Below are 27080 nucleotides of genomic sequence, written 5' to 3'. Positions count from 1 at the left end.
AAGTACATGTGCATGTATTTCATATACTCTACACAAACAAACTGAAGTAGAAGTGGGCTTTCTGTCACTGGGGGGTCTGTGGAAAAACCCACTGGGTGGGAGGGCTCCTCTAAAAATCCTTCAAATTTTAGGATTTTAGAATTTGAGCAAATATATCCTGCTCAACTCCATCTACAATTTTGTGTATTGTCTCAAATGAATACGGCTAACTACATGAAAACAGAGACAAAGAGTATTCAATAAATGAATTCTACTTTTCCTTGCTTCATTGCATGTTTTCTATTTTTTCAGCACAGCTATTCAGAGTAAGAAAGACTAAACCAGTTCAGTCTATCATAGTACACCAGAAACACAACCATATTGAGGTTTTTCCCTTCAGTGTTGGGTAAATCCTAATTCTTAGTATCAAACACATTAGGAAGAACTGGCTTTTTGATAAACAGATTAAGAATGAAGCTAAATAATTTAAACCATGTACTCACTCCTAATCACAAGAAAACTCCCCACCTCTTAGCATCCCTGTAGTCCCATGAATGCATGGGTTAAAAAAAATGCAAAGGGAATATAAAGAAAAACTTTAAAAGTCCCATAATCCTATCAAAGATATAACTAATTGGTACATACACCCACAGAAAGGAAAAATACCAAACAAAAAATGAAACCCTCCATTTCCCTCTCCCAACATGTAATCACTGATAAAAATTTGTGTTTCCTTCTGTAAGAAAGAAAAAAGATCAACATATATTTGTACTAAGATTTTCCTTATAAAATGTATACAAAAGGGATCACTTTATACAACTTAATATTTTCACTTCTTACTATATATAGGAACATTTTCTAAATAAACATGAATAGGTTTACATTGCTCTTAAATTTCTGTATAGTTTTACAGTGCTAGATAATTTAATGACTCACTACTGGACACTGTTAATTCAGGTTTTTAGTATTACAAGCAACAGTGCAATGGACATCCCTGAACTTAGCAACTGTTACAGATAAATCTAGAGTGAACTGCTAACAGTAGTCACAGCTGGGTCAAAGAGAAATGCATTTTAAATTTTGACAGATATTGCAAATCACTCTCTAAACAAAACTGCTGCAGCAATTTATACTACTGTCAATGGGGTATGAAAGTGAGAAAGCTGTTTTTCTATTTATGATGCTTCCAAGATTTCACTTACCAGAAGTGAAGGAAACTGAAAATGCTACAGTACAATTCTCTCTAAACTCTACCTATGAACCAAGAGTGCAATGAAATCTGCTAAAATTCTGACTGTGCCAATTTGAAACTCATTTCCATTTGTTTTCAGGGTTTCACCAAAACTCTGAAAATAACAGCAAATTTCATATTGATCCCAGTCATGATTATTTATTGGGCAACCTCTGTGCAAGACTCTGCAGAAGGAACAAATATCAATCAGATAAAGAATTAACCTCAGAGAAACTCTGAGTTTGAAAAAAGTGGTAAGATAGGAACATAGGTAACTAAGACCAACAGAAAAGGCGCCAGACACAGGTACACCCCAAAGTGATAGGAGTCTGGGGAAGATGCTGACAGGGGCTGTGTGAAGGAAGCCTAGGCCAGGGGGCACTGGGTGTGGGCCCTGTGAAAATGAGAATTTGAACCCAGCAGAAATAGGGGAGGGGAAGAATGGCAGAGCACAGTAAAAGAGAACGATAATACAAAATAGGTAAGACTGGAGAGGTGATTAAGGAAGGTATATAAACATGGGAGGAAGGAAGAGAGGAGGTGGGAGGAAGATTACAGCAAGCTACAGGTGCTGAGGGTTCAACTTAGACAGCGAAGGCTCACTGCCTTGCACTAAGAGGTGACTGTGTGCTAAGTGTTTTACTAGGGCCCAGGCATAATTCTGTTTACTTCTCATAACAATCCTGTGAAGTGGGTGCTATTATTACATCCATTTTTCAAATGAGAAAATGGAGGGTAAAGACATTAAGTAATTTCCCCACAGTCCCATGGCCCTTAAGGGAGTGGGTGGGGCCAGGATTTGAAACCAGGTCTGTTTGACTCCAAAGCGCATGCTTTTTTCTAACATAGGTTTGACACAAAAGCTAAAAATCTCAACTATGGTGGAAATGGAGAGAATGGTTTTGAATTGTCAAAAAGGTAAAAGAGAGAAAATCTGGTAACTGACTTGGGTGTGAATTTTTTAAATACAGAAAACAGTAAATTAGATTCAAAATTTGTGTATTGTGTACAATACATGAATAGCTTCAGGTTTTTAAAGTTTCAATTTAGTAAATTAAATATACATCTGAAGATACAGAAGTCAAATGGAAAAAATCTGAAGCTTAAATCACAAAGATTTATATACAAAAGTGCTATTTCGATTAAATGCCACCAATGCTCACCACACCATATAAATTCCTGGAGATATACACATATATATTTATTTCAAGGAAAGACACATCTTCATATTAGATTAATAGTGAAGAGGAGCCTATGAGAATCTGCCTTCTGTCAATTTTAGTAGAAGTAATTTTTATCTCATAATTACCTTAAATATCAAAGCAAGATGATTGGAGTGTTTTTCTGCATTCCAAGGTGGTTTAGCACAAGCCATTTCTATGATAGCACAGCCAACGCTCCACACATCACAGCTCCTACCATACTGCTGACCTCTTAGTACCTACAACAAAAGAGAGAGTTAATTTGGAAATAAGTCTCATTAAAAAAGAGAACTCCATTTTGTAGATAATGGATTTGCAATTTTCAGCTTATCTGATGTTTATTTCATTAACAAGCTTAACCTCCTATGTAGCACAAAAATATTTTGGAGAATTGTGACATTCTGAAGAAGAGTCACATCTCAAAATTTCAAAGTGGCCCCAGTATTCTTAGTAAATTATGGGGCAAGATGACGACAAATCAACACCATGTATGAACAGGAAGAGCTTAGAACATGACAGAAGAGGTCAAGTTCTGAAGAGCAACCCAAAGTTAAACTTCTTCCACTACTGAAAAGACCTGCTTCTGTGTGATCACCTGTCTCTGAAATAGGGAGATAATCACTTAACATTTAAAAATTTTTTTATTATGCGCACTTTGAGTTTATGATAAAACAACTACTGTAAATTACCCAACAATTCTTTGTTAGAAATATCCTTTAAGCAAATCTACTAAAATCCACCTTCTTGAATTTTTTCAAGACAAACATGGAAGGGGTGGGTTTAAGGGGCTGAAATCAAGGATATTGTTAAGGATTTATTTTTAGGATCATGGACTTCTAATTGGTAGGCACAAAATGCATACTACCGCAAAAATAATTTGGTATAATGCCATCACACAGAACTCAAAATATTTTCTCCCATCAAACTCAAAGCTGCTTCTCACCTCAGGTGCCATAAATGCAATTGTCCCCAATAACTGTCCCTGAAACTCTCCTGCACCAGTTCCTTTTGACGCCAACCTGGCTGCAGCTCCAAAATCTGCAATTCTCAGTCTCTGACCTGTGCTGTCAATTAGCAAATTGGCACCTGTCAACAAAAACAGCGGGTGACCTTGTATGATAAGAACAAAAATATGGACAGCTTTAAAACCCAGCAAAATACAACTAATAAAATGAGACAACACGAAAGAAGTGGACTACATGTTAAGAGTTCAGAGAAATCTATTCTCCACCTCATTTCACTTCATTATTGCTAATGTGTAAAATAAATAAATTTAAAGCCTCAGAGAGAAATTAAAAAAAAAACAAACTGTTAAAGAGAGAAGGAGATAAAGGCAGAGATTTAGTGAAATGTGAAAGAAAAATAAGTACTGAAAACTTCAATGTAATAATTCCCAACAAAAAATTTCTCCAAAGTCTAAATTTGGGTGTTGTTTACCAAGCAAGACAAAGTTCTGTTGAGGCATTCTGACCTAGACCAATTAAACTGTATGCCACGATTTCGTAAGTACAGCTAATAAAATATTAATTTTATAAAACTACTTAAATACCTCATGTCAAATACTAGCTAAAAAGGTTCATGACAGAAAACCAAAGTTGTTCTTAATAAAAATAAACTGAATTGCAAAAGATTTTGAAGGGTTTTTCTTCAAGAAAAGTTTACGACATCTCAATTTTTCTAAATAAAACTGGCAACAGGAACTTTTTGGGAGGCAGTACATCATGAGAGAAAGGGAGTCAGGAGATCTGAGTTCAATTAGCAGTAAGACTGTGGAAAAGTCACAGCCTCTCTGGTATTCAATATCCTTTTCTCGAAGATGAAGAAAGATGATGTTTGGACCCCCTAAAGTTCCCTTCAGTTCTAATATTCCAATAATTTCATTTATTCAGCAGAAACAATCCCATAGTTGATCTCAAGTTAGAAACTATCAACAAAGGTCCAAGTTTTAAAATTACATTTGTTTTGTTTTGCGGCCACTAGACGATAATTAAAATTCCTACCCTTGACATCTCTGTGAATGATCTGGTTTTCATGGAGATAAGAAAGGCCACGAAGTAATTGTTCAGTATAGTTAATAACTACTGATTCCTTGAAGGCTCCATATTTACTCAGCAAATGAGCCACAGATCCCCCTATAAGAAAAATATAAAATAGCAATAATTATCATACACCTAATCCATAATTAAAATTGTTTATCACACTTTGGTTACTTAAGCTTGTACTACATGAAGATCACATTTACATTTAAAATCTTAAATTTATAGCTTACTATCAAAAGCAAAACATTCAAAAACTAACATATTCCTGTATCATTTCAAAAATCTCTCAAGTAGGAGACAATTCACAGAACTCTGATAGAACTAGTTTTCTGGATGGCCAAGATTTCAGAAAGCTTTAAAAATGAACACGTTTAGATGGAATAATTTCTGAAATGCACAGTATCTTTTCAACCAAAATAAACAAAATGCCTTTCTTAATGACATATAAACTGTGCTAATGTGTTATTTTGCAGACAGTAAAGGAAGTGGGAGGAGGAACAGGAGACGCAGTTCAGGCTCCATATTCTGACCATTTACTATAAAGCTCTGAGCTGGGACAAGTCACAATGAGCCCATGAGCCTCATTTAAAAGCAGTGTTTATAAAAGTCAGCCCATCCACCCTGTACATTGTTATGAGGACCAACATCAAATAATGTGCTGAAGAACTGCTTTGTAAATTTTAATAGATTAACCAAGCACTTAATCTATTCATTACATCCCAAGTCATCTATTTTACTGTATATATTGTTTAATACAAAATAAATTCAGTCCTTGTTTGAGTGGATGACAAGGTTCGACTTGCACTTCGGTGCTAGTTTATTTCTAATGTTTTATCAATAGAATAATTTTTATATTGCTATATTAAAAAAAACCCTAAATCTGTCCAATTAATAATAGCCACCTGGACAAAAATGGACTGTACCTATTAGATTTTTTTTAAAAAAATAACTACTCTTATAAAACAATGTTACATAATCACTTTAAAAGAAAACAGTGGAAATACTTGAAAGGTAGAAGTAGTGAATACCGTATTTATATTTAAATGAAAGACAAACATAAAGTTTGTTAGAGGTTATTTACTTTTCACAAGCCCAAACTATTTAATAAAAATAAGTCTTCGTTAAACTGCTTTTCCTAAATTTAATAACAAGTAGAAAGATAACACCATGTATCTATTATTTATAACACAGAACACGAACATACCTGCCATCCACTCGATGAAGAGATTATAATTGCTCTTCTCACACGTGGCCCCCAACATCCTAATGATGTTTGGGTGATTCAGGTGACTCATCATTCTTATCTCTTCTCTTAATGCTTCTACCACTTCCTCCTGCTCAGAAGATGTATTTCTGACATATGTCACCTGTTTCAAATTAACATGTTTACAGAAGTTCTGAATTTCAGTGAGTTTCTATTTATAATTTTCATTAACAATCTGATCTAAAATGGACAAATCTAAGTTAGCTTACAAATTAACAGCAAATGGTATTTATGCTTATGGATGCAGCATAGATATCTACTTTAAAAACCAAGTCAGGCTCTTAGACAATAAGAATATAGCTTAAGAAAAAATGGACAAAAATTTGGGACACAGCCAATACACCAACTGTCTGAAGACAGTGAAAAAATAAGAAAAAAACCAAACATGGGGAAAAAAGCAACATGATTTGAGAAAGCAACTTTATCATTATTGTATCCTGATAAATATGATTATAAAAAGTAAATTACAGAAATCCCAAGATGGCATTGTACCAGTAACAGATTGCAAATAGAGTATGAAACCGTATCTCTATTAAATCTTAGAATAATCATGCTTTGACTTCCTATAATAATAAAAGTCATGCTGCTTCTTGTGCTTTGGAAACACCTACCTTGAAATTTAGGCACCTCAAACCCGAAAAAACTAAAGTATACACACATGGATATATCCTTTATTCTTTTTACTTGCTCACGTTTCATTTTATAATTTTTTTATAATTTTACTCATTTCATTTGTATGTTCACTAGATACTTACCTGTTTAACAGCCATTAAAGTTCCAGTCCCCACATCTTGAGCCTGATAACAAGAAGAAAATGCTCCAAGGCCTATCTGTTGACCTTTCAGCCATTCTGTGTCTTCTCTATAAGGTTGTTTTGCTTTGGTATGTCCTGGTAGAGTCTCTGGTGTCTACATATTGAATGAAAGCAATCTTTTTACTGTTAAGTTAGAAGAGTTGAGATTTAGTGAAATTAACCTGACAAAATATTACTCTTATTCCATCTGGCTTCCCAAACCATCTACAAACTTGACCTGAGTGGACCGTGTTTAGCGAACAATGCCAAATGCAGAAGTGATCATTATTAAAGAAATCAATTAAAAATGCCTTCAAAATAGTCAAGGAACATTACTTTTCAAACAATGATATAAACATTGTTGCATAATTAATTCTACTGTTGTATAATAAAACAGTTGAAAAACCTGCCCAGGTTAATAGCACTTTTGAATTAGATTTAGCATGATCCAAGGAAATTCTCTAACCTTTTAAAGACTCTGTACTTACATCTTGTTGAATAATTATGATATCTTCTCCATTTTCAACCTGCAGTTGAGGAACCATGGGGAGGGCATCCTGAGATGCTGACATTGCCATGGCAATTGCTAAAGCTTCTTCTTCTTCAGCTTCCATCTTTTCTTTGCACTTCTGATTATGATTCACATCATCTTTGTAGGTATCATCATTATCAGCCTTTTCAGGAGAGAGGACAGCAACTTCTGACTTAAATGTGACTGTTGTGTCACTTGAAGGCATAGATGCTTCAAGAAGATCCTCAATACTGGAGTTGAGCTCTGTGTTGACATCTAACCTGCATTTCTCCTCTACCGGGGTGAACACTGTCTCCTCACTGGGTATAAGAGCATTACTACTATTGCCACTACTGCCAAAGCTGTCATCACCTTTGGAAGTATTGTTCAGATCAAGTGTCATGCTATTTTTTGAGGCATCTGCCTGTTTACTTGTATTTCCTGGGGTAGGTCGAGATGGCTTTGGCCTGTGTATATTACTGGAGGGCAGGGGTCTTGACTGAGTAAAGACTGGAGAAAGTTTATCTGAGTCTTTGTTTTCAGAACAGTTTCTCTGGAACTGTAGGGAAAATTTGCGCTGTGTTTGAGGAGATGCAGACGGTATTTTGCAGGGAACAAATCCCTGAGGTCTATGTTTAGAGACATCTGTTATGGTGCAGGCTGGTACAGATGGGGCAGATGAAGAAGGGCTTGACAAGGCTGGGAACATTAACTGGGAATGATGATGAGATAAAGGAGAGGAGTTCAAACACTGACTGTGGGGTCTGCCTTTTGTTTGAACCATTGGCTTTGGTTGCTCTGTTGTTGTTGAATTAGGAAGTCCTACTGAGATGCTAGCCAGGCCATCAGAAATGTCCTCTGAACTGGCACTCAATCTTGTAGCACACAATCTTTTTCCAGTTTTCTCTAAATGGGCTGTGCACTCATGGGAACTGTTCGCTGTGGTTTCTGAGTAGCTGTTAGGGGCAGATGAATGCAAAAAGCTGTCATGTTGACCATCCAAAGTATCTTCCATGCCCAGCTGGATGGCCTCAGCAATTTCTACCTCATCTGCAATAGTCATCAGACGACGACGCATCCTGGTAAAGTGAGTGGAATTAGAAACGCTCAACATTTCTAACAGTTTTGAAAATACATGGGGTACTGTAGCAACCATTTTTGCAGAACTCAAATATATCCTTCGGGAGAGTTTACCAACCATTGAGTGGGGATTATCAATGGACTGCAAAGCAAAGGTTAAGAGGGACAGCAGCTTCTTATACCTGAAAGAAAAAAACACATTCGATTACAAGACAAGTTCAAATTGCTGTAAACTATACGTAAATTAAAAAAAAAAAAAGGTTCTAGCTGTACACTTCAAAAATCCTTTCTGCATAAAGGGCCAGTAAATTTTTAATTAAGTAACCCTGACCTCAAATTTTTATTTCAATAAAATATTATGTTTTTTTTAACTTATATATGCTCTGTAATGTTTGAGTCTTTCATAAATCTAAAATGTGTCCTTCTTGGGGGAGTAGGTGGGAAGAGAAAAGCAATATATTTTCAGAAGAAAAATTACCTGACTTCAATAGGTTCAGCTTGTGAAATATCAGTACTGTCAATATGAGGGTAAAATTCAGCAGAAAATTCCAACAACAGTCTATCTATAAGACAAAGGCGGCCCAGAAGTTCTTGCCAGTTGCTTGATTCAGTTTGGTTTCCAAGAATACAATTTAAGACATAATCAACACCACCAATACCAATGGATCCTACAAAAATGAAAGTAAAAGTAAATGACTGGAAAATGGTGATATTTAAATCTACAACAAAAAAGGATCCATTGTCTTAGGGCAAAAAAAAAAAAAAAACTCTGAACTATATTTCTCTCAGATTAATCACTATTTCTAAGATTGACTGAATTTACAAAATTACTTCAAAACCATGTAACTGTCGCATGATATATTATGACATTAGATAGGCTGCTAAAGAAAATGAGAAAACATGTTATATTAATTTTAAGTAAAAGTCATTACCAGCTTTAAGTATTTCTCTACCAACTGCCAACTCTCCTGCTTGGCCTTTGCACAATTCCAACAGTGTTGATATGGACAGCTGACTTGTGCGGCTAAAAATAAAAGGAAAGCAACATCAGTCTTGAGATTCTGGGTAAACTACACATCATTGGGAGGGGATTAATGTAATGCCTTGTGATAAAGCATGGGGGGAAAATTTTTTCAGGAGTGTTTACTTTTCATTCACCAAAATCACATTAATGATGTCACTATAAATAATAATATTCATTACTATGTCTAATTTCAAAAGTTTTACCTTATCCTCTATGTAAGCACAGAATACTGACGGCTCTTAAACAGCTAATATTGACTTAAAATATCAAACCAGGTAAAAGGCTTATTTTTACATCTTGTTAAAATAAGAATAAAGACCCAGACATTTTGATTTCTGAATTTTCACTAAGAATCTCTTAAACTAGAAACATCTAAAACCCTTATATTCTCTTATATGAATGATTTTGAAATATCATAAATTTTGTCATAAAAAATTCAAGCAAATTAGAAATATAAAAAATCTCCATCTGGTATTTCTTATGGAGCTCAACCATTTGAGTAGCCAGGTAAGCAACCTAACTTTACAATTTTAGAGTGGGCAACACAACAAATGCCACCAAAAGCACTGATGTTCTCAGAAAAATACATATTCTAATACTGAAAACTGCAATGATTTTTTCCTATGCATTTTGCAGATTATTTGTTAATTTGCCCATTGTTTTTCAGGAATGACAATGTTCTCTGTAAGCAACAAGAAAATCTCTAACACTTTCAATCTGCAGGCTTGAGTAGAGAAAATAATAGAGACAAAAGAGACTTCATGATGAAAATAAGTCAAAGCTAAGTATGTAGTTTCTGAGACCTTCTACAAGCTGTGTCATGTGACTTGGGAAGAAGAGAAAGGATGGACTGAAGAGCTCTGACTGAGTGTGATGGCAGAGGCAAAGCCAGGGGTATGCAACTCTTCTAACCAACAAAGATATGAGGGATATAAAGAGATGCAAACTGCAAAACAACTGTTTATTATGGTTGTGGCTTGTTAAATGAAAGTGGTCTTTCCTCCCATTTCATAGAAGGGGAAAATAAAAGAGAACCACTAGTCTAATGAAAGCATAGCTGTGCCCCTTTTTTTCTGTCACTGTATCTCACTTCTGTACTGCAAATCTTTCCCCCAATTAGGGTTATTCTTGTTCCTTGTAAATTTTCAAGGATATCGCAGGGATATATAGAATTTTTGCTGTTGTTATTTCACAAAAGCTGTTGTAATTAGAGTAAAACTCTATTACAAAGAAAAGCAAGTATAACGATTTTACTGGTTCCTATTCTGTATAACTCAGTCTCTAAAATGAGATTATAATTTATAGATATGTATGTTGCCTACTGGTCTTATCAACTGGGCTTCAGATTAAGAATGTTATTTTAAAACAAAAAAAGAGTCAATCACAATACAATAACGTGGTAGTCCATGCAGTTTGTTAATGTGGCTTTTACTTGCCATTAGTTCCTTTCTCTATTTCTGAAGATCTTTCAGTGCTACATTTTAACATCAAACCTCACCTTAGAGAACAAGATTAAAAGACCCACTGAATAAATATGTATCAAATACTCACTAGGTGTGAGGCTCTGGGCCAGGCACTTTTAATACAAGATGGTTTGAAGCTGTTCATCAATCAATCCTTACCTATTGGCATCTGCACACTTGACTAGAATGGTGTCTACAACTGGTCGGAGAAGTCTCTGAAGTTTGATTCTTTCCGCCAAACTGTGGCAAGGAGTATATACCAGCATGGCTCTTAATGTTTTCTGGAGGGAAAAAACTGGAGATCAGTTTAACTATATTTACAAAGCATCTGACACAATGGCCTAATCTGGGACAATCTCAGCAAAAAAATAAATCATGATAGGAATGGATTATCACCCACAGAATAAATTAAGAATCTGTGAGTCGATTATACAGGGAACCACTGATTGTTTACTTAGGATGGAATGTGTGGCATGTGAATAAAATTATCTGAAAAATAAATGAGTGCCTCTTTGTTGCTCAGATGTGGCCCTCTCTCTCTAACTAAGACACCTTGGCAGGTGATTTCACTGCCCTCCCTCCTATGTGGGACCTGACTCCCAGGGGTGTAAATCTCCCTGGCAACACAGGATATGACTCCTGGGGATGAATATGGACCCGGCATCGTGGGACTGAGAATATCTTCTTGACCAAAAGGGGGATGCGAAATGAAATGAAATAAAGCTTCAGTGGCTGAGAGATTTCAAATGGAGTCAAAAGGTCATTCTGGTGGACATTCTTACACACTACATAGATAACACTTTTTAGGTTTTAATGTATTGGAATAGCTAGAAGTAAATACCTGAAATTACTGAACTCCAACCCAGTAGCCTTAACTCTTGAAGACGATTGTATAACAAGGCAGATTACAAGGTGTGACAGTGTGATTGTGAAAACCTATTGGATCACACTCCCTTTATCCAGTGTATGATGGATGAGCAGAAAAATGGGGACAAAAACTAAATGAAAAATAGGGTGGGATGGGGGGGATGGTTTGAGTGTTCTTTTGTATTTTTATTTTTTATTCTTATTCTGATTCTTTCTGGTATAAGGAAAATGTTCACAAATAGATTGGGGTGATGAATGCATAACTATGTGATGGTACTGTGAACAGCTGATTGTACACCATGGATGATTGTATGGTATGTGAATATATCTCAATAAAACTGAATTAAAAAATAAATAAACAGAGGGATACAAGTGCTGGAGAAAATGTGGAGAAAGGGATGTACCTAAACACCATTGGTGGGGAAGTAGAATGGTGCAAGCCCGTCTGGAGGGCAGTGTGGTGGCTCCACAGAAAGCTAAGCATGGGGTTGCCATATGGTTCTGCAACTTGGTAATTGGGTATACACTTGGAAGAACTGAAAAGAGGGACACAAACGGACATTTGCACAGTGGGGTTTACGGTGGCAGTATTCATGATTTGCAGTGGATGGAGGTGGCCTAAGGGAATGGTGAACTGTGGTGTACAAATACAACGGAATATTGAACTGCTACAAGGAGTGAAGTTGTGAGGTGAATGGACATCGAGGACAGTATATTGAGTGAAATAAACCAGAAACGAAAAGAAAAACATTACAATGCCTCACTAAATGGACTAACTATAATGTGCAAACTCTTGAGAACTGGGTCTGAGAGCACAGGTTATCAGGGGAAGGCTTATTGTAAAGGTTCCTAGATTGTAAGCTCTTAGAGCAGTTACATCTATTTCTAAGTTATAATGGTTATTTCTAAATTCTGAGATGTTGAGCTCTTTGTGCATAATCTGGTCAGGCCCTGGAACTTTGGGTATCTGTGTGACACCTGAGATTCAGAGCCAGAGTCCAGGAGCTATGAATGTCTGCATTACCCTATACAGCAAATGTTAAAGAGTCTGAAAAAAAGATCAGACTTCAATCAGAGATATGAACGAAATGGACTTGGTTAGGACTAACATAAATTAGACTAAAGTGTAAAGGACGGTATTGGCAGTGTTTTAAAACTTTAACTTCTGTGTGAGACCAAAGGAAGAGATGTTTATTAGGTGCAAAATCTGTATTCTTCCTAACACACTATATAATTTAATTTGTATAGTCAGTTTATTCAAACAACATAATTACATGGAATGTTGAGTAGGGAGGGAAATCTGCTTGCTTTGTATAGGTTAGTGTGAAGCCCCCAATACATCCCAGAGTAATTAAAGATGTATTTGCAAAGCCCCCTTGAGGGACTGTGGAAAAATGTGGAAATATTAAATTTCCCCACCTGGGGAATGAATGATATTCTCACAAGCATTGGGGCTACCAATTTAGAATGCCAAGACCTCGATTTTGGGGCTTGCCCTTATGAAGTTTGTTACTGCAAAGGAGAGGCTAAGCCTCCTTAAAATTGTGCCTAAGAGTCACCCGAAGAGAACCTCCTTTGTTGCTCAGATGTGGCCTCTCTAAGCCAACTCTGCAGGTAAACTCACTGCTCCCCAACCCCTTCCTCCCACGTGGGACATGACTCCCAGGGGTGTAAACTTCCCTGGCAAACTGTGATATAACTTGGGGGGATAAGCTTGGCCCTGGCATCATGGGATTGAGAAAGCCTTCTTGGACCAAAAGGGGGAAGAGAAAGGAAACAAAATAAAGTTTCAGTGGCTGAGAGATCTCAAATAGAGTTGAGAGGTCATTCTGGAGTTATTCTTATGCATTATATAGATATCCCTTTTTAGTTTTCAGTGTATTGGAATAACTAGAAGGAAATACCCAAAACTGTTGAACTACAACCCAGTAGCCTTTATTCTTGAAGACAACTGTATAACTATATGTGACCATGTGATTGTGAAAACCTTGTGGCTCCCACTCCCTTTATATGGTGTATGGACAGATGAATAGAAAAATGAGCACAAAAAGTGAATAAATAAAAGGGAGAGATGGGGGGTATGGGATGTTTTGGGTGTTCTTTTTTAATTTAACTTTTATTCTTATTCTTTTTTGTGTGTGGTAATTAAAAGGTTCAAAAATTGACTGTGGTGATGAATGCACAACTATATAATGGTACTGTGAACAACTGATTGTGCACCATGGATGACTGTATGGTATTGAATATATCACAATAAAATTGCATTAAAAAAAGAGAAGAATCTGTGAATCCATACTGATATAAATAAATAATTGAATAAATAAAATAAATTGGATAAAAAAGGGAGGAATTCTTCCATATAGAATTCCAAATAATGAATGTAGAAGGAATAATGAAAATTAAAAAACCATTACTTGGCAAACACCATAGTAATAACTGCTACTGGCAAAAATGAATCATCAATGGATGGTAAAATTAGTGGGAAAAATTATGATGACAAGCCAGATATTTACATAATCTCAAAGTACCTCCTCATCAGACAGTCTTTAATTACAAGGGAAAAATAGTAATGATACACTTCAACCAAATGATAAAAGTTATCAGTAATAAGACAAGTCAATCTCATGTGCCTTCTGATATGATGCACTGAGAGGCAAAGAACAGCAATTCTTTGATATTCTTAACAAAATAATACATATCCTGAGTTTAATCATGAGAAAATATCAGACAAATTCATACTGAGGGACATTCTACAAAATAACTGGCTAGTACTCTTGAAAAGTATGAAGTTCATGAAGACAAAGGAAGACTGAGGAACTGTTTTAGATTACAGAAGACTAAGAAGACAACACAATTAAATTCAAGTATGATCTTGCAATGGATCCTGGACCATAAAAAGAACATCAGTGGGATAAATGGTAAAATTTGAATGTCTATAGATGAGATAATCATCTTATATCAGTTATCACTGTATTGTGGTTATGTGAGATATTAACATTTGGGGATTCTAAAAGAAGTGTACAGGAATTCTCCGAACCATGTCTGCAATTTTTATCATCTGAAATCATTTCAAAATGAAAAGTTAAAAAAACAATTTAAAAAAAAAAAAAAAACAAGAACAGGAACCAACCAAAAGAGCTCCTAGTGGCCAAAACTGTAATAATTTGAGCAACAAAATGATGATAGTTATGGATTATCACCCACAGGATAAAATACCCATGAGTATATATAGAATAAACAATTTAAGAAATACATTATGGGGGAGAAAGGACAGTTCTTCTTTATAGAAGAATTCCAGTTAATAAAATGTAGAAGTAATGAAGTGAATAGAAAATCACAATTAGAACACCACAGTAATTACCGCTGCAGGCAAGATCCGCTGAAGAATTCTAAAATTAGTGGGCAAAATTTTGAAAAGCAGGATATTTGCATAGGTTCAAAGTATCTTCCCCAAGATATTTATTAATAGTAACTTTACACTAAACAAAACTGCCTTAACAGACACTACCTTAACCAAGTGATGACAGATAGGATCACCAGCAATAAGACAGATAAAAATCACTGAGAAGGGCACTAGTGCCTCTGTGGTAATCCTGCAAAAAGTGCATAAATTCAATCTAATCACAAGAAAACATCAGATAAACCCAAACTGAGGGACATACTACAAAATAACTGATCACTATTGTCTAAGTAGTCTAGGCCTTGAAAGACAAAGAAAGAATGGGGAGCTGTCACTGACTGGATGAGATTAAGGGGCATAATGACTAAATACAATGTGAGATCCTGGACTGAATCCTGGAACAGAAAATGGACATTAGTGGAAAAACAGGTGAAGTCTGAATAAAATCTGTAGTTTAGCTACAAAGGACATCGTTGGGACAACTGGAGATACCTAAATATGGACTTTACAGTACATAACCATAGTTCTGTAAATGTTAAATTTCAAGAGTATGTAGATTGCATTGTGATTGTACAGAATATATTTGTTCTTCAGAGATACAGGAACAAGTATTCGAGGGTAAAGCGTAGTGTTGCCTTCAAATAACTCAAAAAGTGGAACATTGTCTGTCCCATTCTGCCTCTCTGTGCCTGGCACACTAAGTCACTATAGGATCAGAATCTCATATCCTTGACGTGGTCCCCATGCTCTAACTGCTCACAAGCTGCTCGAAAGACCGAACTCCAGAATAAGTAATCAGCCAGGAAGGCAGTATCGGGTGCATGCAAAAAGAACAATACTGCAGAGAGAGAGGCCACTTCTGGTTGGGAAGATCAGGAAGGATTTACAGAAGAGGAACTGGCAAGAGGATTATGTTAAGCAGGAAAATGTGTCTGAAAATTTGTGTTGGAAAATAGCAAGAAGTGAGAGGGGAAAAGTCGGGCAAAGAACATCGGTCTTTGTCTGCTGATCTTTATTCCATCATATTCTATGGGGAAAAAAAAGCCCACAGTTGAATGATTTTGGGAAATAACACACCCTACCCCTTGATCTTAAAAATTCACAATGCATATTGGCCTACTGAAGGGTCCAGAAACCTCAAGTGAACAGGTGTATAACCTTGTATAATCCAGCATTCACCAATCTTAATTGAAAACAGAACTCTTTCTTTGGGAAACTGTTTATAATCCCACTGAAATTCCATAAACATGCTTTTTGGAAATGCTTCTGCAGCAACAGAAATCTCTAAAGATTTCTGAGCTGTGGAATAATAAGTGGTGTTTAAAAATAATGATGGCAACTATATATTAAATGTTCTTACAATGTGCTAGGGATTATGGTAAGACATTTCTATACAATCTCATTTCAAACCTCAGAGGTAAATATTTTCATTATTTTATAGGTGAGGAAACTAAAGTTTAAGAGAGATTAAGTAACTTTCCTAAAGTCACACTGCTAGCAAATGGCAGAACCAGAATTTGAATTAAGGTCTTTATAATCATGACCACATGTCCAGATGGACTGGGCTTGTTTCATTTTAACCAGCAGATTATTCAAGTGTCCCAGTCTGGATGATAAATCTTAAGGTACCTAATTCTGATCCCAAACTCATGTTCAAGAAGATTAATTAGGCTCAGTGTTATAGGATATACTAGAAAAAGCTTGAGAGTAGAAACAGAGAGACTAGTAAGTTATTAAAACAGACCAGATAAGAATTATTCTAAAGCAGTGGTTCTGAACAGGGGCACTTGTGACCACCAGGGACACTGGCAGTGCCTGGAGATACTCTTGTCACAACTGGGGGTAGTTTGCTATAGGCATCAAGTGGGTAGAAGCCAGGGGTGCTGCTAAACATCCCTCTCTTCCCCCAGTCCTGCCACCTCACTGCCCATCCCCCCCCCCAAAAAAAGCCCTAGTAATTATCTGGCCCAATGGCAATAGTGATGAGGGTGAGAACCCTATTCTAAAGAGAGATATAGTCAAAAAGGAGAAAGCAGAGGATTACAAACAGAACAGCCTCCTCAGCATTCCATCCCAATTAAGGCAAATTCTAACAGGTGAAACCAGAAAAACAACTCAGCAGCCTACGCCATGGAAACCTCTTCTTCGAAAAGGCTTCTGAATTTCTAAGAAAAACATTTACTAAAAATTGAGCAAAATGGTTATATAAATCAGTTCTCCTTAATGTCTACTAATAAAAAATTTTTTTAAAATCAAATTTTTGATTTTAATTTTGATCACTTTGTTATCCCATGCAATGTTTTAAATTTGACCTTGTGTAAAATGTCTGCTCAAGAAAATGTAAAGACAAGACAGTAAGAAATTGCTACTTTAGGAGGGAAAAGTAAATGGTGTAAAAGAAAATGTGAACAGATTAAAATCAATAAAATTCAAATGAACAGATGAAATGGAAAATTACAATTTAGTGGCATTTTGGAATAAAAACAATATGTGTATTTTCTAAAATTAGGTAATTTTTCTGTATCTTAAAAACAGTATCTTATAACATCAAAAAACAAAAACAACAAAATACCACCATCCCACAATATGTTTATGGAATAAAACTACTTACTAAAGCAGCAACGTACACTTTGTAGACAGGGTCAGCACAGACCATTGACAGAACGTTGCAGCATGCTTCCACCACATCTCCTGAGATACTGGTCTGGGAAGACCCACTGGCGGCTCCAGTGCTTGGGCTGCTTCCACTGCTGCCCCCAGAATTTCCAGTGCTCTCCCCATTTGCCAACAGCAGGGCCCCACTAACATCATGGGAAAGACGCCTGAGGGCCATCTCTCTTACATTCCAGTTTCTAGAAAACAAGCAGCCAACGAGTTCCATTCCAAACACCTACATCAAACAAACACAATGAATTCAATGTGAAGAAAAACTAATGAACTAATGAGTGTTTTCAGTTAAGCATGATTTCTGATTACTAAAGAAAAATTTGTCATTTCTTAAACCTTCATATTACACAACTACAAATATGTCCAGCTACTTAAAAAGCACAAGGAGAAATTTTATACTAAGTTTAACTGGTAATTATCAAAAGTCACTAACATTCATTAGTTCAAGTAAAATGAAGAGTAAATGCCATTAAGTAATTAGAGGATACACATACATTTCCATGCCTAACTGCCACTTGTACACCCATGCTTATGAAAAAAAACAAAACAAAACAAAACAAGCAAACAAACAAACAAAAACTTTGAAGAACCCTAGTTTTGCATTCATATTAAGATAGTTTACAAAGAAAAACCTAGAGTAAGGTCAAGAAAAGCCAAATGGAGAAAGGCACCAGAACTTTCAAGAAGACATAGAGTGTTTATCTTAAGGATGACAGCAGTTATGTCAAAGGACTTTAATTATTTAATTTTTGTCTTGGATATAATGGTAAAAGAAACAAACAAATGGACCAAAAAACACTTGACAAAATAGTTGAGCCTATAACGAATGGAGCAGAAACAGCAAAAGATTAAAGAAAAATTATGTTCAAATCAGCAAAGGATAATAATACCCCTATAATTAGCATGTATGTGCTTACAGTCATCATTGCCAGGTCTGCAAAGTTACAAGGTCCTGAAGAAAGGGAAAACCTACATGGTCTTGACATTATGGGCCACGTAGCTAAAAGTCAGTTTAATATCTAAAATAATTTACCATCTGATAGGTATTAGAGATGAATACACAATTTCAGAGAAAACAAATTATGCTTAACTTATTTATGTGTGTTCTGTTATAAAGTGATAGTAAAGGAGAATAAATCAGTATTTTGGATATATGTCCAGTACTGTTAAGTAGCATACCACTATCTAAGCCTTAATTCTATCTTTCATGATATACTTAATAAACACTTGGAACATATACCCTAGTCCAACCTAATGCTTAAGCAAAACAAACCACAGAGCTGTTCTGAAAGTGCGGCATCCCATAACTCATTATCAACTTGAGAATTCACATTAAGAGTTATCAGGAAGGTACAGGTAAGGACCTATGTGAAACATCATTAATGAACTGGATGAAAGAAATAAGATGTGCTCATTAAGTTTGCAGATTTTATTTGCTTCTTAATGGGTTGCTGACATGCTCAGAGAAAAGAATTTAAAAGTATACATTTAAAGAAAAACTTAAGATTAAAATTAATAGAAATAACTGCAAAGACTGTAATGGTTACACAAACAAGGAAATAAATCCAAGCAATACATGAGCCTAATGAGTTAATGAGGCTATTTGCAAATTTAATAGTACTGGTAAGCAAGAGTCACAAAAATTATTTTAGTTAAAAATGTATATTACAGACATAGTCTGGTTTTATATTCTACAGGTTCCAAATAATGGACTAAAGCAGGCAGTGACAGACAAAATCATTAGAAACAAACACCAAGCCCTACTTAGGATGAAAAAAAAAAAAACATTTCAATCAGAAGAGAAGGTAAAAGGAAGGGCAACCATCCTTACAAATGAAAATGACTATTACAAGGTAAATGCTACATAGTTTTTATTCATCCATTCAGTGATCATTATATGTCATTAGTATACAGAAAAGAGAAACTGAGTTTAAAAGGCAGCAATAAAGAAAATTACAGAAAAATTCTTAGTAGGAATGGGGATTAAACATTGAAACAAGTTAGCATTGAAGGATTCTACTTTCTATCCTTGGATGAATTTCTGTTAGCTCAGGAGGAGATACTTGTAGAGATGGGAGTTTAGACTACAAAGAATTTTTGAGGATTACTTTAAGCTCTGTAATAAGCAGCAGAGTAGTAATACTAAAAGTAAAAGTAAAAGTTTCAATGGAATAAGAGGCATGATGGAGACAAGCAACAGTATTTCTTCAAGTATACAGCAAAAGTATTTTCTTCAATTATAAATTAACAGGAGTGGAGGGGGGGAAGTTACATTTAATACCTATAAATGCTTCCTTGAGAAATGAAGAAAAAAGAACTATATACCTGAATCCATGGCTCAGCTAAATCTTTATAAGCAGGAGGGATCTGCTGAGTTCCATAATGAGTAAGGTTAAAATTGCTCTCTTGATTCCTTCTTTGTGATCCAGCTAAAGGCTGCTGTTGTGTGGTTTGCTGCTGTGCAGCTCGGAGAGAAGAAGAGGAATCCACAGGGCTTGACAACTCATGGCTAAAATAGAAATGAAAAAACCTTGCTTAAAAAGAAAGTAACAAACTTAGGTACCGCTTTGAGACAACTCTTTAAAAACTGAACATATACAAATCATTAATTCAAAACTGTTACCTGTAGAAATCATGGGATCTCCACTTAGACCTACACAGGGGACATATTAGAGGTTCTCTATTTCTTCTACATTCTTCTGCCCCTGAAAAATTAAACAAACCAAAACTTACAAAACCACAAATGCTTAACATTAGGTATGTAATATTTGTTCATAATGGCTAGTATATAGGATTTATATGGAGGGAACCTCAAAAATAACCTGACATGATATTTATGTCAAAGCAGGCAAACAGCAGGTTAAATTATTTTGATGCCTGTAACTTTGGCAAATACCATTTTGTTAGCTATGATAACATGTACTTTGTTTTCTAATTTTCAAAACTTTTACCCCACTTGTTTACCTGGCAATGTTATTCCAAACCTTACTGCAATGTTCCTCTCAGTAATGTTTGCTCAGACCTTCTTCCCCCTCAATCCCTCCATGTACACCTTCAGACCAGAATTATGTTTCTAATTCTGTGTGCTCTTTCTATTACAACTCGTATCAAAGTACATTGTGTTTCTCAGGTGACATGTTTCATCTCCTAATAGTTCCTAAAGTCAAATTTGTTGAAAACTTCACTTAGGGCCTGGGTATAATTTTTTTCTTTTCACCAACCTCTCCACAAGCCATGTTAAAATCCTAAGTAACATTACATTAGCACATACAATAACTGTGTTGCGTCTACAGAGGGAGAGAAATAGGCACGTACAGATTGACATGCAGTGGTGATGCAGCTTGTTCCTGCAGCCATCTTCACACACTGTAAGGCTTTCTTCATCAAGCATGCCCAACAAGCAGATAGGACACATCTGTTCTTCTTCATCTTTTATACTGTAAGGAAGGGGAAGCAAAAGCATTAAGCACAAAAAAATATAACACACAAATGAATGCCATATGATAAAAATGATTTCTGCTTGTTTAGAATAGAACAAAGAACTAGAAGTTCTTGATTAAGAAGTTCTTATATACTATTCGAGGGGTACTTATTTCTCCTATTAATAGAAAGCAATTTTAAATCAGATTCGTGCACCTGTGTTTTTATGGATTGTCGATGTGAGCTAACTTGTCCTTGGTATGAATATGATGCAATATATGAGCTACAATCTTACAGAATATAGATGGTATCCCCAAAATTCTGCTATTATACCTCTTGAATAAACAAACTGGTACAAGATTTGACTAAGAACATACATACAACCTTTAACTACATGGTACCACTTAAGTTTTCAGGTACTGGAAGAGACCTTAGAGCTCATCTATTCAATGTCCTAGATTTGAAGGCCCATCTCAGACACTTCTGGTGGAAGTATAAACAAGTCCAACTTCCTAGCAACAAGCCTAGAAACATATGTCACATTCTAAACGTACACGTCTTTGATCAAGAAACTAGACTTCTAGGAACATATCATAAGGAAACAGAAAAATAAATAAAAATGTATGTATGACAATGTTCACTGCATAATTATTTAGCACACTGGAAAAATGGAAACAACCAAATGAACATCAAAAGGGGGTCAATAAAGAAACTGTGTTACACCTAAGCACCATAAAGCCTTTAAAAAAGAAACAGATTTATAAACAATGACAAAGAATGATGTTCCCAACATGCTGTATAATGGGAAATAAGCAAATAACAGTCTAACATATATTGAAAGATTCCTTTTATGGCAAAATATGGAAACATATAATGGGCAACTATATTGTATACATCTATGTATTCCTAATATACAAAGTGCTTTTAAAATCAGTAAGAAAAATATTAATAGCTCAATAGTAAAATGGGCAAAGAAGATAAAAAGGCCATTGGAATAAAAAATACCAATAGTCAAACAAGAAAAGATATAATTTTACTAAATATTAAATTAATATTTACAAAATATTAATGAGGCCATACTTGATTCTGTTATTCTATTTTTTCCATTTATTTATTTTTTTGGAAAATCTGGCAAAATTAAATAGACTGGTAACATCTGGCACTGATAATGGTAGGGGAAAATGGGTTCTCATATATGCTGGTAGAAGCAAAAAATGAAATTTTTGGAAGGGAATTTGCTAATACTTCTTAAAATATTAAATGTACATACCCATGACCTAAAAATCCTATTTCCAAGGATAAGAGCCTACAGAAATATTATGAGTATATAAAAAAATTAGAATTTTTTGCATTTAATAGGGAAACAAAAAATTAGTGATGTTCCAAATGTCCATAAATTTAGGCAATGGCAAAATAAATTGTGGCATATCAAAATGATTTTATACAGCCATGAAAACAAGTAAGTTGTTTCAGCAAACTACAAAGGGATCAAATCAGCCTGCTGTCTGCTTTTGTATCAAGTTGATATTCATTTATATTGATCACAGCTATTTTCAGGCTACAAGGGCAGAGCTGAGTTGGGGCCAAGACTCGATGGCCCACAAAGCCCAAAGTATTAAAGCTATAAAAAGTCACCTATAATACTACCACCCAATAATAGACATTATGTACCTAGATTACTTTTTATATATAAAAACTGAGTTCATGCATGGTATATAGTATTATAATCCGGATTTTGTTTCACTTGTAAACATTCTTCCACACCATTCAATAGTCTTCAAAAGCATAATTTTAATGGCTGCATGAAACAGTCACAATATGGGTATACAACAATTCACTCGCTGTTGGATGCTTAAGTTGTTCCCAATTGTTCACCATAATACTGTGAGAAAGAGCCATATATATCAGTCTTTTGAATATCTCAGAGTAATAAATTTTTTCTTAAACATTTACTGGATCAAAGAATATAAATGTTTGAAAAAGTCACTTTGCTTTTTTTTTTCCCCCAGAAAAGCTATACTTCTTTATATACAGTGGATCACATCCTATAAAAACTGAATCTCTCATTATAAAAGTTTCCACAAATTCTGTAAATAAAAACTGGTAATTTTTTTTAAAAATGAGTATTTCTTTAGTTTTTAAAGTGATTCCAGTTTTCAGATGTTGGTTAGCCCCTTGAAATTCTTCTTTTATAAACAATATTCTCTTCAGGCCCTTTGCGCGATTATGTATTGGGACCCTAGGTCCTTGTTTGCAGGACTTTTTTTTTTTTTTGGTAAGTATTTTTAATGTGTACTAGTTCAGTTTTTATTGTTTCTGACATATTACTTAAAATTTTATGTAATCAGATCTCTAGATAAATTTCTCATTTTCTTTTTATTGATTATAGTCTTTATATGTACAAATCTGTGATTATATGAAACAAAAACCCTAACCTATAGCATAATCTTAGGATATCAAGATTATGAATTATGTAGTTTTCCCCCATGGACACACCAATCTGAATGAAATAAATGAAAACCCTACACTATGGCCAGCCCATATTTAGAAGGTACCTTTCTTCATCTTAGGGGGAAACTTTCTATTTTGTCTTTGGCTATGTGGTTTTAAGCATTTATTAAATTTTATTTTTCTCTAGAATAAAAAGCTATGGAAATGTCAACTGAAAGGAGAAAGGCTCTAGAATAAGTCCGGGTCAAGGAACTTGAGAAATAAAGCTCAATTTTTTCATTGTATTTAGAAGAGATGAGGGGCAAGAGAAAGAGCCCTGAGCAAGATACACCTAGGTTCTGGTTCTGGTTCTGCCATTGCTCAAGGGAGCCAGTTGTCCTGGCTTCATTCATCATCTAGGCAGGTTACATCCCAAACAATTTGTAAAACTCTATGATTTTAAAATCAGTTCATTTAATCATTTACTTTTTTCAAGATGAAAAAAAACCCCTCATTTTCTCTTCACTGGGTCCCTGTCATGATATCACTTCTCTATTCTTCAGGAATTTTGAGGTAGTTAAAAATACTTAAAAGATCGAGGGGACGAAAATGGGACTTAATTGCTTAGACAGGTGATTCTCAAGCAGGGGTGCCCTGGGAACATACCAGGAGACACCTTCCTAAGAGAAGGAGCACTCCTTTCTGGAGTGTTGACTTTACTTGATGGTAATTCAAAAACCTCATTTTACATTAAAATCAATAAACCAACACTATTGAATAGAAAGAAAATTCACATGAATTTTTATAATACTAGAGACTTGAAAGAAATTTCACATTTGTCACTTTGGGTTATATCTCAGATCCTTCAGGGTTATGAGTTCATTCTTATCAGCAAATAAACAGTAGGAAAGTTTGAGAGGCACTGAAGATTTTCAGTATTAACTGTGATTACAGCTACTGTCCTTCTTAATTACAACTAATTCTGTTTAGAAGAGAATGCTTAGATTTTTTACCGGCTAAATAGCCTGTAATGAGGTCCACTTAAGAGCTACAAAAGAAGCACTGACAACATACAATTAAAAAATCTGAAATCTGAAAGTGATTCTGGAAAACTGCTTTGCCTTGTATATAATTTATTTGTGAAAAAACTATAGATACTTCTTTCTATTACACAGTGCTTCAGCATAATAATTTATAAAATAGTGATCAAACTTACCTCATGGTTGTTCTAAGAATGGAATGAGACAACATACCAGGTTCTTGGCAAACAGTAATGACTGACTGGTAGCCACTTATTCTTACTAGGAATTTTATACCTGCCACTTGAGTTTTCTTATGAATTATGACAAAAAAATATTATACTATAATGTTTAATGTGCTATTTTCCAACAATACAGTTTTTGGAACAAAATTGTCCATATTTATACTCAGATGACATTTAATATTTTTTACCCTTGATTTTAACTTGAAAAGCCAAGATTCAATAATTAAACCATTTTAGAGTAATTTAACAAATACATACATAAAAATCACCCCTAAAGTTAAAAAGTAACACTGAATTAATGCTTTTAGTTCCTTAGAAAGTACTAACCTGTTTTCTGAACTAGATGTAGAAGTACTAGATGATGACAATGTATGAGAATTTGACATGCGAGAAACAAACTTCTGGATGGTGTTACGAGATGGAGCTTTGATCCTTGAGCTACGCCTACTGTGATATTTCTGGAACAAACTCTCAACCTAACATTGGAAAAAGACAGCAACAATGATATCTGTGCCATAATTATACATAATGAAGGAGTTCTAGAGGTTGAACTATTTGTGATTTTCAGAGATTTTTCACAAAGTTGCTTTAGGAGCTTCAAAGATAAAAGCACACATAGCTTATTAAGGACAAGATTTTTACAGCAGATCAGTGCTTTATTCTTTTTTCATTGTAAAAGATAAAACTTATTAGTCAACAGATGATAAGAGAACTACCTATAAGCATCAAATAGTTCTCATATACCTTTTCACCTTCCAAATGACCACTGTCCATTTAAACTTAGTGTCCATGGAGATTTGGGGGAAAATACCATGAATATTTGTTGGCAATCTTACTCAAAAGCATTTATAAAAAATTACCTCAAAATTCTTTAAAGTTTTTCTCCATAGCATTGGGTCCGAAGGTTCTAGTTGAAATACCCGGAGCATAACAAACAGCAGATGAATACAAAATGTTCCACGCCCACAACTACAGTTCTGAAGAGTTAAAAGAAAACCCATGGGTAAATAATCGTAAGTCTATCAGAATTTCTAAGTTTATCACATTCTCATATTTCCAAATTTAATATACTGTATCTATTAATTCATATTCTTCATTATTCCATATATAAGGCAAGAAAAGTCTATAGCTGTCTTCATGAATTACTCTCTTATTTTCAATGATTTTATTAAATAGATTAAATTTATATTCCAAGTATACTAAGTGATAGTAAAAATCTTCATAAATACATTAAACAAAAATGGCTACTAGCCAATATACATTTTAGATTCACTTTTGTTCACCAAAGGAAATTAACTAATCTAAATTTAAGAATGTAATAGTGGCAATGTGGGAGGCGGGGCAAGATGGCAGACTGGTGAGCTGTATGTTTTAGTTACTCCTCCAGGAAAGTAGGTAAAAAGCCAGGAACTGCGTGGACTGGACACCACAGAGCAATCTGTCTTTGGCCATACTTCATACAACACTCATGAAAACGTGGAACTGCTGAGATCAGCGAAATCTGTAAGTTTTTGCGGCCAGGGGACCCGCGCCCCTCCCTGCCAGGCTCAGTCCCGGGGGAGGAGGGGCTGTCAGCTCCAGGAAGGAGAAGGGAGAATTGCAGTGGCTGCTCTCATCGGAAACTCATTCTACTGATTCAAACTCCAACCATAGATAGACTGAGGCCAGACACCAGAGACTCTGAGAGCAGCCAGCCCAGCAGAGAGGAGACGGGCATAGAAGGAAAACAACACGAGAAGCTCCAAAGTAAAAGCAGAGGATTTTTGGAGTTCTGGTGAACACAGAAAGGGGAAGGGCGGAGATCAGGCCTTGAGGCGCATATGCAAATCCCGAAGCAAGGCTGATCTCTCTGCCCAGGGCACCTTTCCTTAATGGCCCTGGTTGCTTTGTCTATTAGCATTTCAATAACCCATTAGATCTCTGAGGAGGGCCGTTTTTTTTTTTTTTTTTTTTTTTTTTTTAAATCCTTTTTGCTTTTTCTAAAACAATTACTCTAAGAAGCTCAATACACAAAGCTTCAAAGAATTGAAATTTGGGCACGTCAAGTCAAGAGCAGAAATAAGAGAGCTCTGAGACAAAAGGCAATAATCCAGTGGCTGAGAAAATTCACTAAACAACACAACTTCCCAAGAAAAGGGGGGTGTCCGCTCACAGCCACCATCCTGGTGGACAGGAAACACTCCTGCCCATCGCCAGCCCCATAGCCCAGAGCTGCCCCAGACAACCCAGTGTGACGGAAGTGCTTCAAATAACAGGCACACACCACAAAACTGGGCGTGGACATTAGCCTTCCCTGCAACCTCAGCTGAATGTCCCAGAGCTGGGAAGGGGGAGCAGTGTGAATTAACAGAGCCCCATTCAGCCATCATTTGAGCAGACTGGGAGCCTCCCAACACAGCCCAGCAGCCCAGAACTGCCCTGGGGGGACGGCACTCACCTGTGACAT

At 35.5% G+C, this 27080-nt stretch overlaps 1 protein-coding gene across 1 annotated transcript in view; it reads right to left on the bottom strand.

Annotated features, from left to right (window-relative positions):
- The window catches only part of MAP3K1 (mitogen-activated protein kinase kinase kinase 1), an 81893-nt gene that overhangs the window by 2594 nt on the left and 52219 nt on the right, over positions 1 to 27080 (bottom strand). Inside the window, 17 exon segments of the mRNA XM_037798958.1 lie at positions 2520 to 2651; positions 3356 to 3498; positions 4413 to 4544; positions 5656 to 5818; positions 6471 to 6623; positions 6997 to 7946; positions 7949 to 8000; positions 8002 to 8281; positions 8578 to 8767; positions 9032 to 9123; positions 10746 to 10867; positions 17465 to 17743; positions 19846 to 20029; positions 20144 to 20225; positions 20836 to 20957; positions 24962 to 25110; positions 25495 to 25611. Of these exon segments, the coding sequence (XP_037654886.1) occupies positions 2520 to 2651; positions 3356 to 3498; positions 4413 to 4544; positions 5656 to 5818; positions 6471 to 6623; positions 6997 to 7946; positions 7949 to 8000; positions 8002 to 8281; positions 8578 to 8767; positions 9032 to 9123; positions 10746 to 10867; positions 17465 to 17743; positions 19846 to 20029; positions 20144 to 20225; positions 20836 to 20957; positions 24962 to 25110; positions 25495 to 25611 (3342 nt within the window).

This window comes from Choloepus didactylus, chromosome 11 (genome assembly GCF_015220235.1).
Source record: "Choloepus didactylus isolate mChoDid1 chromosome 11, mChoDid1.pri, whole genome shotgun sequence".
NCBI lineage: Eukaryota > Metazoa > Chordata > Mammalia > Pilosa > Megalonychidae > Choloepus > Choloepus didactylus.
The sequence above is the reverse complement of the archived record's forward strand: the minus strand, read 5'-3'. Positions and strand labels throughout refer to the sequence as shown.